This window comes from Eubalaena glacialis, chromosome 6 (assembly GCF_028564815.1).
Source record: "Eubalaena glacialis isolate mEubGla1 chromosome 6, mEubGla1.1.hap2.+ XY, whole genome shotgun sequence".
NCBI classification, from domain to species: Eukaryota; Metazoa; Chordata; class Mammalia; order Artiodactyla; family Balaenidae; genus Eubalaena; species Eubalaena glacialis.
The window spans coordinates 49,382,659-49,402,477 of NC_083721.1; the positions used below are offsets into that span (position 1 = coordinate 49,382,659).

The window sequence follows — 19,819 nt, forward strand, 5'->3', positions numbered from 1 at the left end:
TTAGTCAGTGTTTACAAAGTATGCAGTGAATAAAAGTTTGGGGAAAGAATTTTAAAATTCAGTCATAATAGTATAGCTATAAAAAAATTGTAATAAGCAATGGAATAATCAAAGCCTGGTTTGTTGAGCATGATTCTGAGTGTACTCTTTGACAATGAAGAATATCACATCCAGGTTGATAAACTACCTTTACCTCAAACTCTGTGCCATAATATATGTTGTTCCCCTCTCCTTTTCCTCTAAACCCTACACATATTCTGAGGCTTACATCCTCAACTCTTACTTTCTTTTTCTGAGCTTCCACACAGTATTATAGTTTCACAAGCAGGTTGTATAATCTTACGTTGCTCTCATTGTTCATGATATAATCTTAAAAAAAAAAACAATACAAGCAATTGGAAAGCCAGAGTCATGTCCTCTGCATCTCAGCCATCGCCCTAGTACAAAACTGAAAACATAGTAGTAGGCAACGAAAACAGGAACTGTCTGCCTAATAACACTTAAACTTAGATGCATGCCAGGAAAATAAATTACAGTGTATATCACTGTGACAGTAGGACTTGCTTCTATGTTTATACCAAAATTTGCATGCAAGAACATCATTCACTAAAATTGATCTAACAAGAAACAGCAGCATATTACTTAGAAATGTGGAGGTAAATACAAAAGAAACATGGTAAAGAATTGGAGAATGGGTCTCAGGGGTAGAATAGGGTAGGGCAGTGGACCCCTCTTGTTCAATCTAAGCCTTGTAGTACTTAAAAAAAAAAAAAACTTTATGTATTACTTTGATTAAAGAAGAGTATTTCCCAGAAAAAAAGAACATCATTCACATAATTTTCAATAAGATCTTATTGAAAATGTTTGATACTTGTTATTTTGCATTAATTATTCATCTTCAGTCAATTCCAAATTTTACAGAGAATGTTTAATCTATAGAATTTTTTTTTTAGTAAGTAGATGGACATTATCTATTTGGAATTAAATATCCTGAAAGGTTAAAGAGACAGTTATTTACCAGGTTTAGTTCTTGGTGTTTTGGGCCTGAAGCGTCGTTTAGGTGTAGAAGGGACAGATGTAGTTTGCAGGGGAGCTGAAAGAAGATTTAATGTAGCTTTGATAAATGGTATTTCCCAGGGGTCAATCAGGTTGTAACTTTAAACTTGTAAACTTCCTGAGGGCAAGAACTGCTTTTTATTTCTTTGTATCCCTAGAATGCCCAGCACTGTGTTTTATACACAGTAGGCGCTCAATAAGTAAGTGTTGATTGAGCCAAAAGGAATTAAATGTCTATATGAGAATTGAAGGTACATTGTTCACTTAACTGTACTGGAAAGGGAGGACCCTTGTGGGATTTAAGAATACAAGGTACAGTTAAGAACTCAAAAGGTGATTTACCGAACAGCACGGGAGAAGCACAAATATTTGAGATTTAGAGAATGGAAGGTTCAGAACTTCTTTAATTCTATATCTCACTACTAACCTCACCAGGAGTTAATGAACTTCATTATTCCAATAACTTTCTGTTCTAGAATATATGTTGTTTTACTCTTTTAGTCATCTTTCTTTATCATATCCAGGATTGCAGAGCCTACTTGGTGCTCTTTATCCTTAGGCTACTTTGAGAAAAACAGTCTGACCAAGTGGTATCTAAATATGCTAACTGAAGGGAATGTATTTTAAAATAATTATTATCTATAATTTTGCTGCTATTTTCCAGTGGCAAATTTGAAAGAAGTATAGGGAATAACAAGAAGAAAGGGAATAATACTTCCCTTTCTTAATAATACTAAAAGAAGAAAGGGAATAATACCTCAAAGTAATGTATGCAAAGATTGAATTTTTATGTCATACACCTGAAACTAATATAATGTTATATATTAATTTTACCTCAATTCAAAAAATACAGAGACACCAAGATTATGAAAATTCTTCGAGGATTATCACAAGGCTAAGTAGGACAGATAACCCAGTTCTTTGAAGAATTTCATGGTAGAGAATGAAGGGAAAGGTTTACTACTGAAAATATTCTGAAAAGGCCAACACACAACTGATTCTTTTTGTCACTTTATCCATTCTTTCAAAGCACACAACTATACAGATGTCATTAGTTACCAGGTGTTGTAGGTTGCATTTCAGGACTGGTAAAGATTTCCAGGTTTTGAGGAACGAACGTTGTTTCACTCGGAGCTGAAAACACAAACACCCCATCCCACCAAGTAATTCTGGTTAAAATGAGGTATTTTAAGAGTTTCAGCATGCTTTTAGATGGTGTTACAAAGCACATGCTACCAGGACATGATTAAGGATGAAAAATGCATGAATGTTGTCTTGAAAGCTGGTGGATGAAATGATAATTTAAAGTGGAGAAAAGGTCAGAATGAAATTGTTCAGTAGCTGACTCCAGGCAGACTCAATGCATGGAAGAGAGGTGATACAGGCCACAAACACACGAGATGGGAGGATATGGATGATGAAGGTGTCCATGCAGTTTTCAAAGCTTTTCATTCCTTTAAGGATGGAAAAAATATCATCTATTACAGTTTAAAAAAAAAAGAGAGAGAGAGAGCCCAAAATGGAACATAAGATGCCTGCATTACAGGAAAAAATATATATTATATTCAGAAATAGGAAAGAAATAAATGATTAGATGTGATGGAATGAAATGGTCATTTGGAAGAAAGGCATTTACATGGATTTTCTTTCGATGGAAAACAAGGCACAATTTTTCTGTTAAAAACATTACCCAGTGTTGCCCTTGGCTGTTCAAGAGTTCTAGAAGTTTTAGATGGGACAGAATCCAGAAATGGATCGCTTGTTGCTGTTGGAATAAATGTCAACATTTTTAAAAGCAGTAGAAGGCCCCAGGAATAAAATACAAATTCCAGAGTAATAAATTTTGCCTCAAATGGGGAAAAATATCAACAGCACTTGAGAGATTGCTGACCAACATTTTAAAACTAGTGATTCATTAGGAGTTGAAGATGAGCTCATTTTTAAAAACATGCAAACTTCAAATGTTAAACCATGATAAAACAATGTTTCATATATTGAACTGTTTTCAAGTGGTTTTTCTGGTTCCTTCCCTCTGTTTCTTAAACTGCTAGCTGAATCTACTCTTAGCATTCTATTTCATTTCTTAAAATTTTCTGCTGCTGTTTAAAATTATTTGCCTTTATTTATCATGGTGCCAATAGAGCTAAGATAAGGCTACACACACACACACAAATACCAGACATACGACTTTGTGTGGCAGAGACCAGTATTATTTACTTTGAATCTCCTGTAGTACCTAGTTTAGTAAGTGCTCAATAAATACTTGCCAGAAGGAACTATTGGACTGAATTAAACTCACTGTAGAAAAATCAGTAAGTGAATGCCAAAGATTAGACCCAACTGAACATCTATAGACAAATGAGTGACATGATTGCTCTAGAGATGGATTTCTCACCTTGGCACTATTGCCCTTTAGGGCTGGATGACTCTGGTGTGGGAGCTGTCCTGTGCATTGCAGGGGTTTAGCAGCATCCCTGGCCTCTACCCACTAGATGTCAGTAATACCTTCCCCAGATACCAAAAGTATATCTAGCCATGGCCGAATGTTTCCTCAGGGTGGAGGGAGCAAAATCACCCCCACTGGAGAACCACTACACCAGGGAAAACTAAGGATCTAAAAGCTTTTTAGAATGACTCTGAACAACAGAGAGATAGGCCATTATTTTACTGTGCCTCAGTGGCAACCTAATCCATCTGCATCTCCCACATGTGGCAGAGTTTATTTACTGATGGATGTGAAGAAATAATCATTCAATGGGAGAGGTGGGTAGAATTCATCTCCCTGACACAGATTGCCATGGCTCTCCTGTGGAGCTCTAGAGAGCGCACTTTTTCATTCTGCAAAAATGAAAGGGAGAACTAGGTGCAGTACTGTCAGAATACCTGGCATCCACAAAAACAACTGAGAGGCTGGTGTACCTGTGTGGGGCTCTGATATTTCAGGCTCATCTGATGTTGTAGGGCTTGAGAAAACATCGTAAGTGGCTTTTAAAAGAAAAGGTAAAACAAAAAAGAAGATGTTAATTTTAATTTTAAAAGATTTCATGACATATTTTAATGCTGGCTGAAAGAGGACATTTTCACGTAGGTGTTAGTGAGCTTTGGCTGTGGGCTACTGGTCAGGTCAGCAACGTGTAAGCAATCACTAAAAGACTTGCCTCTAGTCCTTCTTGCCCTGAACTAAAGGCCTTTATGCAGTGAGCCTTGACACTGGCCCCTAGGGTGATGTGAGCATAGTGCTATTTACAAGGAAGTAGTGCCAGCTGTAAATCAAATAGCTTCAAAGAGTACAAACATAAATGAAATCAGATGGCAATTTGAGATTTCCAAAGAAGGAAACAGCAGTCACACTGAGGTAATTTGCACAAAGACTACAGCTTGGTCTTTGTACTTAGTAAAAGTTACCATTATGATGTCTGGATAGTACTTTACAGTTTGCACAGCACTTTGCAGGTTGCACAGCACTTTATAGTTTGCACAGCATTTTCTCATATATCAACTTATTTAACTCTCTTAACATCCCTGAGAAATAGGTGAGGTAGACATTAGCCCCATGTTATAGACAATGGGGTAGTATCTCCATTTTCTAGATGATAAAATTGAGATTCACTGGGGAGAGGACATTTGCTAGTGGTCACGCACTGGGACTGTCAAATTCGACCTATTTCCCATTCCATTAGCAGGGCCAGGAATGGCAGAGTTAAGACCAGCACCTTCCTCTTGTACCATCCTTCCTGCCATTTTACCTAGAGGCAGCTTTCTACGTTCCTCCATGGAGCCAAGAGCCCATCTACAATCTAGGTGGGTTTAAAGATAAATTTTATATTCTACATAAAGAAAAGTAGGGTGACCTTAAAAATACAGGTTAATTTTAATGTAGGGATAATTTTCATGTTCACTTAAGAATTGAATTTGCAAGCAAAAACAGCATCAAAATTAGAAAGTTCCCATTTCTGTACAAAGAGCCGTCACCATGGTAATGAGAGGTATAGAGGAAGAATGAACTGTCAGGAGGCAGGTGTCACTTCCCTTGCCCATTGAAAACGGCTATACAGAAATAAACTATAAAGGCAGGAGCTCATGGGAAAATTTACACATTGGGGTTACTTGTAATTTAGTGACAATGGAATGATACTGAACCACTGCTAGTTGAAGCTGGAGGGAAGCTAAGATCAGACCATGCGACACAGTCTGATAATGCAGAGGGTAATTATATTGCACTGCATACAAAAGAGGCAGGAAATATATTTTAGTTTGTGAAGGTGAATCTACTGCTTTGCAAAATCTTCAAAAACAGAAAGAATATGAGTTAAAATATGCAGATATCCCAAGAGTAAATTTATTACCTTGCAATGTAAAGTTTTCTTTAGTCTAGCTACAGTTTCAAAGGATCAGATAAGAATGACTCATCTTTTAAAGGACAAAAATGTTGGCAGCTGCTGATCTTAGGTTCACTTTAAGCCAATTTCAAATCATGGATCCAGCAAAGTCAGCTCGCTCTAACTACTAGACAAATCAGGAAAACTTTACCAACTTGTATTTAAACCCCTTGTACTAGGTAAGAAATTGTGAATTAATAGCTGACTTATTTATATTTTATATTGTTGCTTTTGAAAAACACCATACTGCCTTTATGTTATCCTAACTCCTGCATTTCCCTTCCATCTAGGGACACTGGACCAACTTTCTTATATTCTTGTACTCTATTCCAAGAGATGATATTTATTCAACCTCTTTCTACTTCTTTTCCATATTTACAAGGCCCTTCCATTCTGGAGGTTCCAAGCCAGGCCTCCATCTTCCCTCAAGTTATTCCCAGAAGACACTGTCCTGGAGAAAGAAGCCCTCCTTCCATCATCCTCTGGCAATTGTGACTCACGTCTGAAAGTTCCAAACTGTCAGGGACCTCTTACTTCCAAACATTTTCTCAAATATACTTAAGATTAAAATCACACATTTGCCAGCAGGTTTGGTCCCTGATATTTCTATTTCTGGAGTTTCTGATAGCTGAGTGCTAAAACACACAAACACCACTCGCTGGAAGTTTTATGTTGTTTGGGCAGCTCTGAGAAGCACACTACTACCTCATTTCATGGGTTAAACAAGAGTTTTTGACTCTGAAGTAATGGATGTCAGAGGACAGGACAGGGTGGAAACTGGAGTTCTCCAAAAATCAACCACTCCTGACTTCTTTACAAAACTCTTGATACAAACAGATGGAGAGATATACCATGTTCTTGGATTGGAAGACTCAATATTGTGAAAATGACTATACTACCCAAAGCAATCTACAGATTCAGTGCAATCCCTATCAAACTACCAATGGCATTTTTCACAGAATTAGAAAATTTCACAGTTTGTATGGAAACACAAAAGACCCCGAATAGCCAAAGCAGTCTTGAGGGAAAAAAATGGAGCTGGAGGAATCAGGCTCACGAACTTCAGACTACACTACAAAGCAACAGTAATCAAGACAATATGGTACTGGCACAAAAACAGAAATATAGATCAATGGAACAGGATAGAAAGCCCAGAGATAAACCCACACAACTATGGTCAACTAATCTATGACAAAGGAGGCAAGGATATACAATGGAGAAAAGACAGTCTATTCAATAAGTGGTGCTGGGAGAACTGGAGAGCTACATGTAAAAGAATGAAATTAGAACACCCCCTAACACCATACACAAAAATAAACTCAAAATGGATTAGACACCTAAATGTAAGACCGGACACTATAAAACTCTTAGAGGAAAACATAGGAAGAACACTCTTTGACATAAATCACAGCAAGATCTTTTTTGATCCACCTCCTAGAGTAATGGAAATAAAAACAAAAATAAACAAATGGGACCTAATGAAACTTCAAAGCTTTTGCACAGCAAAGGAAACTACAAACAAGACAAAAAGACAACCCTCAGAATGGGAGAAAACATTTGCAAACGAATCAAGAGACAAAGGATTAATCTCCAAAATATATAAACAGCTCATGCAGCTCAATATTAAAAAAACAAATAACCCAATCCAAAAATGGGCAGAAGACCTAAATAGACATTTCTCCAAAGAAGACATACAGATGGCCAAGAAGCACATGAAAAGCTGCTCAATGTCACTAATTGCTAGAGAAATACAAGTCAAAACTACAATGAGGTATCGCCTCACACCAGCTAGAATGGGCATCATCAGAAAATCTACAAACAACTAATGCTGGAGAGGGTGTAGAGAAAAGGGAACCCTCTTGCACTGTTAGTGGGAATGTAAACTGATACAGCCACTATGGAGAACAGTATGGAGGTTCCTTAAAAAACTAAAAATAGAATTACCATATGACTCAGCAATCCCGCTACTGGGCTTATACCCAGAGAAAACCATAATTCAAAAAGACACAGGCACCCCAATGTTCATTGCAGCTCTATTTACAATAGCCAGGACATGGAAGCAACCTAAATGCCCATTGACAGATGAATGGATAAAGAAGATGTGGCACATATATACAATGGAATATTACTCAGCCATAAAAAGGAACGAAATTGGGTCATTTGTAGAGACGTGGATGGATCTAGAGACTGTCATACAGAGTGAAGTAAGTCAGAAAGAGAAAAACAAATATTGTATATTAACACATATATGTGGAACCTAGAAAAATGGTACAGATGAACCAGTTTGCAGAGCAGAAATTGAGACACAGATGCAGAGAACAAATGTATGGACACCAAGGGGGGAAAGTGGCGGGGGGAGGGCTGGTGGTGTGATGAATTGGGAGATTGGGATTGACATATATACACCAATATGTGTAAAATGGATAACTAATAAGAACCTACTGTATAAAAAAATAAATAAAATTAAATTAAAAAAAAAAACCCAAACAAACAAAAAAACAAAAAACCCCACAAAACTCTTGTAAATATACTTCTTTCTATACCAGAATGAAACACAGGAAATGCTTAGGTATCCCTGGTTTTTAAAGGGCTTCTCCAGCTATAAAATTGATAAATAGCTAAGAGGGGTAAACCCTTCTATATTTTAGACTCTACATGGCATCATGCATTATTGTTTAGAGGCAAACATCTTCTGTCACCAATGTTTACTTTAGTGGGTGCCATTCTCCAGCCATTTGTCATTAAGCACTATTTCTAATCTTGCATTCACAGAATATAGATTTGTAGGAGAAGTCTAATGTTAGTAAAATAGGCAGTTCAATTCAAAGGCTATAAAAAGCAATTTTAGTTTCTTTCAAAAAACAGTAATGGCTTATAATCACGATAACTAAATTTTAGTTTTATATTTTTCAGAGAAAAAAAAATATGAAATAAGCCACACTACAATTTTCTCATTTGCTTATAACTTCCTAAAACTACATTGCTAAATTATGTTTTGTTGGTTGTACATTTTATTTTTACTTTTAAAAAACTGATTAGGGGCTTCCCTGGTGGCGCAGTGGTTGAGAATCTGCCTGCTAATTCAGGGAACACGGGTTCGAGCCCTGGTCTGGGAAGATCCCACATGCCGCGGAGCAACTAGGCCTGTGAGCCACAACTACTGAGCCTATGTGTCTGGAGCCTGTGCTCTGCAACAAGAGAGGCCACGATAGTGAGAGGCCCGTGCACCGCGATGCAGAGTGGCCCCCGCTTGCCACAACTGGAGAAAGCCCTCGCACAGAAATGAAGACCCAACACAGCCAAAAATAAATAAATAAATAAATAAAATGTTAAAAAAAAAAAAATCATCTGTTTAAAAAAAAAAAAAACTGATTAGATGCAAATTCCATAATAAAAATACTTTGATATGGCTCTGGAAACATGATGGCACACAGACAAGGCCTTTACAATGATCAAGAATTCATCAATTTATCTTATTCAAATTCCATGAATATTAATAACTATGTGAAAGACTTTTTTGTTGGACTGTTTCTAAATTTATTATTTTTTTATTGAAGTATAGTTGATTTAAAGTGTGTTAGCTTCTGGTGTACAGCAAAGTAATTCAGATATATATATACACACATATATATATATGTGTATTTTTTCAGATTATTTTCCCTTATAGTTTTTTTTTTAAACATCTTTATTGGAGTATAATTGCTTTACAGTGGTGTGTTAGTTTCTGCTTTATAACAAAGTGAATCAGCTATACATATACATATATTCCCATATCTCCTCCCTCTTGCACCTCCCTCCCACCCTCCCTTATAGTTTATTACAAGATATTGAATATAGTTCCCTGTGCTATACAGTAGGACCTTGTTGTTTAACTCTTTTATATATAGTAGTTTGTATCTGCTAATCCCAAACTCCTAACCTCCTCACCTCCTTTCCTCTTTGTTAACCATAAATTTGTTTCTATGCCTGTGAGTCCGTTTCTGTTTTGTAAATAAGTTCATTTGTATCATTTTTTAGAGTACATATATAAGTGGTATCATATGATATTTGTCTTTCCCTGTCTGACTTACTTCACTTAGTATGATAATCTCTAGGTTCATCTATGTTGCTACAAATGGCATTATTCCATCTTTTTTTTACGGCTGAATATTTGACTGCATATGTATAAAGACTCCTTTTTAAACATAAATTCTTAGATGAAAGACCTCGTGACCTCATTAGGATAGAAACTGTGCCTGTCATGCTCTTTATGGACTTCAAGGTTTGCCCCAGAGCCTTGTACATGGGAAGACTCAATGGAATTAATCGGCAAGATTTCCATTACAATGAACAAATAACAATGAGTTTGACAGTTGGGTAGTTTATGCTCTTAGTAAGGATAGATGAGAATAAATGAACAGATCCTTTAATTATTTTATAACACACATATGTGTGCACACAAATCTCTCCCTCTACTACACAATTACCTGCGATATGCTTGTGTGGCCATACCCTGCCATGGAAATAGAATCCTAAACACACGTATAAAGACACAAGGGGAAAATACAACGGGACCATCAATAAGTAGCTGGATGAGAAAAGCATTTATAAACACCATACACAGAGTTCTCAGTACCACTTAAATAAGTACATAAAGCTCTCTTCATTTCATGGAAAAATAAAATATCTTTCCGGTTGGCCTTGAAATTTGTGAATATATTGCCTGCAAGAAAATGCTCATGAAGCAAAACCAAAGGCTGCGGCTGTAAATCTCTAAGAGGCCACTGTAAATCTGTAAACCATCTGCTATACTTAAATTCTATTTTCCTCATCTCAAAGCATCAACACCACCATTTATTCCTATTTTTTCTCCTCTCTAGGGCTTAATTCAGTCCAGTGGGCCAGATCTATGCTAATCAACACCTCATAGGAAGACAATAAGGTCCAAATGTAGAGTTCAACCTCTTTTCAACCACTGTGAGCAAACCATCTGTGGCCGAAACTTTCCAACCAGTATACCACTCCTCAGGCATGCTGATCACTTCAGCTTTCAAGGCTTTAAATAATTTATAGAGCTTAAGTGCATATAGCAATTTACTAAAGTTCTACAAAGTACTGAAAGAATGAAACACTGAAAATAATTAGTAATGAACTCCTAAAGCGAGCTCCCAAAGTAGATTCTAATGAAAAGACTGAGGCAGACCATCCTCAGTTCTGCCAAGGGAAGTATCTAAAGATAATTGTTTACTGCTCAAGGAGAAATAATTATGCCAGAAGGAACTGTCATCTTAGTAATAAGTTACTGTACAATTAGAGGGAAAAGTCAGTTTGTCTGGGCATGCTAGGGGAAGAACAGGCTGGAGAGTTTTCTAAGGATGCAAATAAACACACTGGATCATCTTGGGTTATATGAAGAAACCATTTTTTTATTTGATTAAGGTTCAAATCTCTCCTGGTACTAAATGATGATCTTTTAAGGGGATGGCCAAGTAAATTAAGGATGCTTAACACTGATAGCTTTAGCAAGCCAGAAACAAAACACTGATTTCTATCCTCCTTCTCCAACCATGTTCTACTGGCTACCTTCCAGTAGAACATAAGACCAATTCTATTGCATCATCAGAAAGATTGACTTTTTTGAATGATTGTTACAAGCACTTAAGTATTTCTAAAATATGGCCAACTTTCTTTTAATATAGAATTTATAAATAAGTTTACATTCTGGCATATAGTTAAAGAGCAGATTTTTATAATTTCCTTTCTGTACTTTAAGAAAAGGTGGATTTGCTAAGGAAGGCAAAATCAATCAATCCTACTTGAACATACTTTAGAGAAGGTTTAAACAAAGTACAATTCCAAATAATGAGATCACAAAATGCAGCTCTAATGAAGGATTGGGGCCAATAGACTAAAAGTAGGGAAGAATTTGTTTGATGACTGCACTTCTCAGATTTCCTAGGACAGTCCAAATTCCAAATACCCTGTCCCACTCTTGCCATCAACTACTGAAATGATTTCAATATTCGACATGCAAGTTAGAATTTCCACATATCTTTTTATAGACAAAAGTAATACAGAAATCTTTTTAAGAGCATGCATTCTGATTATTTGATACAGAGTATGAAGTAAATGTGGAAAACAAATCTAGTAAACGTTGAAGGAAAATGAGTTTTACAAAAGGTACCGATAAGCCACGTTTAATGGTTGATAAAGAAACAAGCAGCTCCTGGCATCCAGGTGCTAGCCAGGCACGCACAGCTAGGCTGCTGTGTTCACCTACGGAACATCGACAATTGAAAAGAACATCAACCTCAGACAAGTTCACTTGGTGACAAAGATGGACCAAGACAAAAACAAGACCATTCTGTAACTGTGTGGGACACAAACGCGTGAACACAAAAATTACTGTCCTCATATTCTGGCTAATATCTTTACCAATCACAGCTTTAGTCTCACTCCTCTTCTCTTGCCTTCTAGTTAAGAATTCTTAAGATATTCTGTCACAGATTATTCCCATTTTCAGACAGCATCCAATTCAGAGCAAAGCTTCGCTTCCTTAAACACTCCCCAGAATCACCTAACACAAGACTAAATCCCATAACATCCTCTTACTAACAGATCCACAGTTCCTCATGGTCTGCATTCTCCATTGTTACAAAAAGTAAATAAACCTAACTTTGTTCAAATACAGGTGTGTTCCTGGTGGTCTTTGGCTGAAGGTAATTGACATAGTAAATATAGATGCATTGCATGCCAACAGAGAAAACAAAATATGTTCATTTTGCTATAATAATGTCATTAATACCAGCTGAAATATATCATTTCTTCAAAAGATGTAACAACTAAAAACGAGACCAATGATTTTATGGACCGGCATTCAAGTACTATCTCTGCCTCTCTCTCTTCTTAATTCTCAAATAATTGCATTAGGAAGCCATGTGAGTAACTGGAAAATACAATAATCATATATGTTGAAACTAAACAGGAAATAGAAACTTAGTGCCTGTGTAAATTCACACAAAATCAATTGAGAAACAAAGGCTGAAATGAATAAAAGGGTTGTATGAATATATCAACTCTTTAAATCACAAGTAACACATTTGATAAATTTTAATCTGAAATTTAACACGTTAGGAAGATGCCACAGAACATTTATACAATAGGTAGATGGGAGTGTTAAAAGTATTAGCAGAAACAAGAAATACTTAATCGCCCACTTTAAGAAACCAATTTTACATTGATTTCAGGCCTCCTGTCCTATAACTGACCACATTCGATGCTTCTTATCTGTACCATGTGAAGTATTACAGACTACGGTGAGAAGGCAGTGCTTCTTAAACTTTAATGCTCATACAAATCATCTGGAGATCTTGTTAAAAAGCAGATCCTGATTCAACAGATTTGAAGTAGAGCCCAAGATTCTGCCTTTCTATCAAGCTCCCTGGTGATGCCAATGCTCTCTCTCCTAACACCATACCAAGTAGCCCAGTCCTAACAATTCAATGTTGTAAGGGCAGGCTAGGAAGTTTCTGTGGCTGACGCTTATGCCTGCAATCATACCTACTGAACTGTTACAGCCCATGACAGGCCCACACACTTCATCTAGAGGCGGCTGGCAGCTGGCAGTTTTTGGAAGTTCTCTGGCAGCCTAAGGTGGCCCTAGCAGGAGGGAAGCAGCTGAATAATGAAACTGCTTCCTGCGGCATTAGCGACTATTCATATTCCACCAGGGCAAAACCAGAATATTCCTTTTCTGTAATTAAGGCAAAAGGAACCTTTCTTTTACTGGGATTTCCAATCTCATCTATCTTTGTCTCTTTGTAACTCTACAACATTCACCTGCAAACATATTTTCCCTACCCCCCAAAGCTTGCTTTAATTCAGGCTTATATATAATTCATATCCTAGGCATTGAAATTTCATAAGTGGTTTCCTGGAGGTTTTGGTCAGTTTGCTCTTAAATAATCATAAACACCAAAAATCTAGAGGCTGCTCAAGAGAAACCAGGAAGACCTTATATACCCTGTGTTTATAGCCCAGAAGTTGAGAGATAAAAGGGACCTAAGTGTTCTACTAACTCAGTGGGCCCCAACAGTCTTTGGTTTGGAAGATATGATACTTGTAAAGGACGTGGGGGTCAGGCCAGCTGGGCCACAGTGCAGCAGATAAAACATCACACACGCCCGCAGACTAGCATTGTTCCACAGTCTGCAGTGCAGCTGTGCCTCTGTGTTAACTAACAGAACTAGAGGCTCAGTATGAAACTCCACCCAGAGCCTGGATTTTAGACTCAGGTGACCTGAATTCTGAAGGTGTTCTTACACCCACATTAAGTAATGGCACTAGAATTTCAGGGTCAGTGACATGGGGAATCAAGGCTTAGAAAAGACCCAATTTAAGGCTCCTCTGTATTGGCTGACAACTACAACCAACTTATAAGTGTTTTCCCACGTGAGAAAACTAGGAAAGGCTGCAACAGACATGCTTACTTCATTTGATGCCATCCTTGTATCTTTTGCTAAGATCTGAATCAATTACACTCACCAGAGAAAGGATCATTTGACAAAGATCTATGTGTCTGTAGGCTCATTCTCATCCTTTCTCAAACCAGTCCTGTGCTGGACTCCTTTCTGGAGAATACCACAGAATGGGGGTGTGTTTAACATTATTACATGAACTTCTAACTACATTATATACTAATTATATGTACTCAAAAACATCACCACTAGAAGGTTCACAAAATTAAAATACAAATAAGTAAAACAAAAATCATAGAAGTAATCACACAAAATGGTTTGTGAGGTTTTCTTATAATTCTCACATGCTGAATATTTTCTTTAGTTGACCACTAGACATCAAAGAAAAGATGTAAATGCAAAAACTCTTTAATTGAGAAAAATCTATTTTCTAAAAAGGAAGCTATTTCACTCAATCAATTTTAGTGTTGGAATACAAGAATTCTCGGGAGAAAAAGCCAATTGCTATAGTTTACAAAAGAGCAAACCAGGATCCAGGAAAGTAGAGAAAAATAGCTCAAATATGTGGTTGGTAGTAAAGCCAGAACTGGAACCAAGGTCCAGTATTAGTGCCAAGACCTGTGGTCTTTCCTCTATATCACAATATGTTTACATATTTTAGGACTCAGCAGTAATATCTTGCACAAAGTAAACTCTCAAATGTTCATTGGATATTTTACTGAAAAAGAAATATCTAACTGCAAGGGAAATATTAAATTCATACTCTTAAATCAGATCACGATGGGATTCTTATTTTTGTTACTGCTCTCATGTCACTAAAGAGATCTCTAGAAATTCAATGAGCCAATTCACAGTTCATCTTCTAGCCAGACTTCTAACTGTATATCCAGACATTAAAACACAGATCTTTAAAACAAATGCAAAAGCATTTTGCTTTTGTATTGAAAAAAATGAAATTCATCTAAGCATCAAGAATGGATTATAACTTTACCATTTACTACAAAGTATATGGATAATCAGCTAAACAACCTATAAAAATAAAAACGAGAAGTTATTCCATACTGTTGCTCCAATCTATTTTTTAAAAAAAGAATGCAATTACCAGTTTGAGGCAGTAGAATTTTGGAATCTTCAGATATTTTACTTGTAGGCACAATCCATGGCTTTTGACTTGAAGCTACAGCAAAAAAGAAATGGAATTCACTGAGAATTTTTTTGAGAGGATAAAGAGACAGAAATAGGTTGCTGGTGTGGTTAAGTGGCTACCAGTAGCCTGAAATAAAAAACACATACTGATACAATTAAACATCATCACATATCAAGAAGAAATCAATATACACCCATTCAGAGAGCATTTGAGTAGAGACTAGAAGGAGACTAGAGTTTGGTGTCATACTCTCACCTTTTTGAGGATGGAAAACTAACTAAATGGGCTATATATGGAATTAATAGATTGATAATTGTTACTGAATTTGTAGAAAATCCAATCAGAGAAATAGTTGTTTTTGGCTTTTTTTTTTTTAAACCAAATCAACCACTTGTTTGGCTGAGCTGACTGAATTCAGCAGTTCATTGAGGTTTGCATAGATAAGATCCAGTAAACGTGTTCTACAGAATTAAGCAATCACCACCCACGTCATAACACCAGATTTAAGGTGCTGTTATTACCCAAGGTGCCCCCAGGTTTCTCAAAAGGGAAGGGTGTTTTTGCCTGAGGAAATTCTGGAAGCCTTTTCGGAGCTGCAATGAAACACACAAGAAATGTTATGGCTTGAAGTGTGAGTAAGAGAAAAGGTTTTTAAAATCTCAAGCTTCAAAAACAAAAAACAAACACACAAATGCGAATTACTCAGGTAAGGTAAGGGACTGTTAGTAGTATATATTTCTTACTCCTGTGTTTCAATGATGGATAATATAAGACAGCTTCTTTTTCTATTTTGTATGATCAAGCCACTGCATTTGAGGAGTTTGGGTTCTTCTTTTCACCCTTATTAAACTAGTGTCCTAATTTCTTCAGCTATGCGTAAGTGTGTTCTCAGATATATTAAGTTTAAACTCAAGTCAAGCACCAAACACATATGAACTAGAAAATGTCTGTCCAATAGTTTTTAAAAATAGAATTTCAGTAACTACATGACTCTATATTTAAGCTCCCCCAACAACTTTTTTGATATTGCACGTAAATTCTAAGAATTCTAAGAAGCAGTCTGCAGAAATACATAAATATATCTTCTCTTTCAAGAGAAACAGTTGAGTAAAAAGATATTTAGGAAAAATGTAGAAAATAATTTATTCAGTGACACAATAATGTTGAATTAAAAGAATCAAATATAATATCAAAATATGACTACCCCCAAGAAAAATTACCAAAGGATTTGTCATAGAGAAAGACTCTTTAGGATCCTAAATTATAAAATAAAGAATTTATAACATTTAAGGGCTTAGTATTGGAGAGTTTATTGTTCTATAAGCCATGTGTCCCTTCTTTTCTGTGAGGAGATAAATATTGAATGATTTAGCCTAAGGACTTCTTTCAAGCATGAATAATATTTCCAAGGTAATAATAAGCTGCAGTGTTTAATAATTTTTACCTAGAGTGCTCAGTGGCAATTCAAACCTAGGTATTAAAATAGTTTGCGGTGTTTCGGGGGTCCTTCCCCTGAGAACTGCAATAAAGAAGAATTCAGTTAGAAACTCCCTGAGTCGGGATTTGACATTGTGGCTTAACCATGTCATGTGAGGCATGCTCATAACAGAGGGTGCATTGGGCAGCTGATGCCTTTCATGGAAATAGCTGGCTTTCCCTGGAAAAGTTTTACATAGTTATAATTTGAAGATATACGTTCAAATGGCCATGGTGTGGCATGGAAGATCAACATCACAAGTACAGAACAAAATACGTACATGCTACTCCTTTTTTTTTTTTTTTTTGGAGAAGAGAATAAAGCAGGTTAGATTCTCTTGGGCCAAGAAGCAGCTAACTTACATGACATGAAATTCTTAGTAAAAGGCATGACACTTTTGGGGATTCTCCTTAAGTTTAGTACACACAAGACTTGGAAAAGCCAACTGAAATGGAAAGCACAGACATAGTCAAGACTCTCACTCCTCCAAGCTTTGTAGGTTAAAAGGCTGGCATTCTGTTTTTCTATACCTCCCAAGAGACTGGTAAAAAGGGTGTACAGTTAGCATATAGCATCCAGAGCTGCCTAGAATATTAGTCATCAGGATCAAGGTATGTCGTTAACTCTTTAATGGAATTGGTCCGAGAAATAGAAGATGAACTACTGCCAGTAAGGTAGGAAAGAAAGTGGGGAGGATGGGAAGCCAAGGCATTGGGGTTACTTTTGTATGAGGGTTGGAAGGTTCTTTTTTTTTTTTTTTTTTTTTTTTAAAGAAAAAAAGTTCTTAGAATTACCCGGTATTGTTTCTGAAATGTCTAACGCACTAGACACAGTGGGTTTAGTGGTTCTTGGAACTGATTCAGGAGTCACTGGAAGGTAAAAAAGACGACTTTACAAATTAAGATAAAATGATGAAACAGCTCAAGACCATAAGGCACTTTTGTTGCCCTTTAGAATTAGAACTGACACTTACACAGACTAATTCTTTTCAAGTTAATTATGTTAAGGGCTCCCTGGCTTGTGTCTGAACTGACACCGCCTCCCAACCCTTCCTTTCTGGGTTTGTCCACTTTCCATGTGTTCCAAAAACACGTGGAATTGACCCCCATGGAAGCATTTATCAGATTAATCATAATGTTGGGTCTGCCCTTTTTTCTTAGCACGAAGTCTGGGGTATAGTAAGTAAGCACAGGATAAATATTTATTAAACAAGTTAATAAATGGGCAGATAACATAATGACCCAGGTCAAAAAGATTTATTTAGAACTATTACATTTTTAAGACTTCTCTCTTCCAAACTGTAGTCAACATGCAAAGCTTGGAACTGGGTTGAAATTATGAGGATTCAAATGCTCAGTCACAGGGTTGTTTCAAGTGCTAGATCAAAGGTAAAGATGACCTTCAGGTAAATACTTTTTGAGGAATAAGAACCAGGATCACTGAGATCTGGAATGAATTGTGAGCTACACAATTCCAGAATTTTGTAGGGTAAGGATATGAAATAAACACAGTAACACTGAATAATGAATTATGGTGTTTGCCTAAGTGTTTCTGAAGTGGAAAATCCTGAGGAAGGTTTGGCAGAGAACTAAGAACTCTGTTGACTCTCCCATCAGATACTATGCCAAGAGAAGAAGTGTAGTTGGGAATGCTTTTCTTGGTATTGGCTAATTATATTGAAATCAGAAAACTACCTAGGAATTTCATTCAAATAGCTTATTCCAGCATCAGAGTCTCCCCTTGCTCCAACTCCCATGAAGGTGGGGGATGGAAGGTCCATTTCTCACCTTTAGGTAGGACCAAGTACTTCTTACTCTGTCAGAAATATTTCTACTTGAATAGCTTTCTTGAAATCAAGCCATTTTATTTCCCCACCAATCTTTATTTTCTCTGGACTAGTTAGGAGTCCAAGAGTTTAGTACAAGGTAAGTATCACTGATATTTCAATTTATGGCAATTTTATGGGTTACAAAATTCACTTTAGATTGGAGTTACTTTGCTAAATGTAGATTTGGAGGAATTCTTGCCAGATATTTGTTTCACAGAGCTCTGGATGAAGTGGTATTGCTCTGGCAAAAACTCTGTATTTCAGAGAATAACATGTCCCCAGTGGGCTGGACTTGGGCAGTTCATTCATAGAAGACATGCTGAATATTTGTTAGTAATGGTTGATAAACTGGGGAAAATACATACTGCGTTTATTCTTTAAAGGATTTTTACTGAACTATTAGGTATTTTCTACACGAGCATTGTTAATCTTCAAGAGACATTGTTACTAAATGATTCCAAGGTATTTTCATAGATATTAAACTATGGATTTATGAGGGATAATGGCATTTTGCTAAACCAATCACTTGTGAAAGTGAAGAAATGAAAAAATAGTCTCGTGTCTTATAAAAGGAAAGCACCAAAACCATGGTATTACATCTTAGTATAAAAATATTTCAGAATGTTGCGGTAACAACTTTCACTTAAAGTGAAAAATACAGCTTCCATATTACATATCAGTTATAGAATTCAATGGTTCATTTTGCATCTGCTGTTTTTCCAAACATTAAAGACCCAGAATCTCCTACTGTTGTGTGCTTATGATCAAAATGAATTTCCTACTGGCTCTTCACTGCAAAAAAAAAAATACCGGCTTGTCAATCAGTTACTATTTGAAAACACATATTATTTATTTTCTCAAAGTTAATAACGTAGGGATCTCATTACCTGTTACGGGCTGTGCTGGGATTTTTTCTACCTCTGGTGTTTTAGATTCAGCAGGCAGTGCTAAGGTTTCATTCTTAGCTAAAAAAGTCAGAAAACAAACAATTTATCTCACTTCCTCATAATAGAGTGTCCAAATATAATTCCCTCAAAACAATCAAGCAACAGACTATTTCAAGAAATCTATTCTGCTCTTATCCCTTCCCACCAGGCAGTCAATAAATTTATTGTGCATTTCTACCAGGGATTAGTATTAGTAGTGACAGTCTTCAGAATTCCTTCTCATTAACCCTAGGTAATTCTTTAAGATCTAAGTTGGCACTGGAATGAGGAAAAAAATCACAACCCAGTACTTGGATAGCTCTCAAGTCATTCTGACTCATAAACAGAGTTTCTTGAAGGCACAGGTTGTAAGGCATAGCAAATGCTCCCTGGAATTTTATATTCAATTACTCCTAATTTTTTTTTTTAAAAATCAATGAATAGAAATTATCCGTTATTATGCGTGGTAAAAAATATAATAGGCTATGGCTCTAAAGTTTTAGAAAAACATGAATAACACACATAGGAAACTAAGTTATTTGAAGATATT

General features: G+C 36.4%; 1 protein-coding gene across 38 annotated transcripts in view; it reads right to left on the reverse strand.

Moving 5' to 3' along the window:
- Nucleotides 1-19,819, reverse strand: part of ABI3BP (ABI family member 3 binding protein) — a 264,662-nt gene that overhangs the window by 113,041 nt on the left and 131,802 nt on the right. For 29 of the 38 annotated variants that reach the window (XM_061194088.1, XM_061194113.1, XM_061194105.1 and 26 more), the window contains 8 exons: nt 19,231-19,308; nt 17,310-17,384; nt 15,560-15,631; nt 14,994-15,068; nt 3,976-4,041; nt 2,747-2,821; nt 2,116-2,190; nt 1,019-1,093 (listed from right to left, as the gene is read on the reverse strand). In XM_061194088.1, the coding sequence (XP_061050071.1) occupies nt 1,019-1,093; nt 2,116-2,190; nt 2,747-2,821; nt 3,976-4,041; nt 14,994-15,068; nt 15,560-15,631; nt 17,310-17,384; nt 19,231-19,308 (591 nt within the window). Of the gene's footprint in view, nt 1-1,018; nt 1,094-2,115; nt 2,191-2,746; nt 2,822-3,975; nt 4,042-14,993; nt 15,069-15,559; nt 15,632-16,482; nt 16,558-17,309; nt 17,385-19,230; nt 19,309-19,819 lie in introns of all 38 variants that reach the window. The other 9 variants (XM_061194116.1, XM_061194115.1, XM_061194120.1 and 6 more) reach the window with 4 other exon arrangements.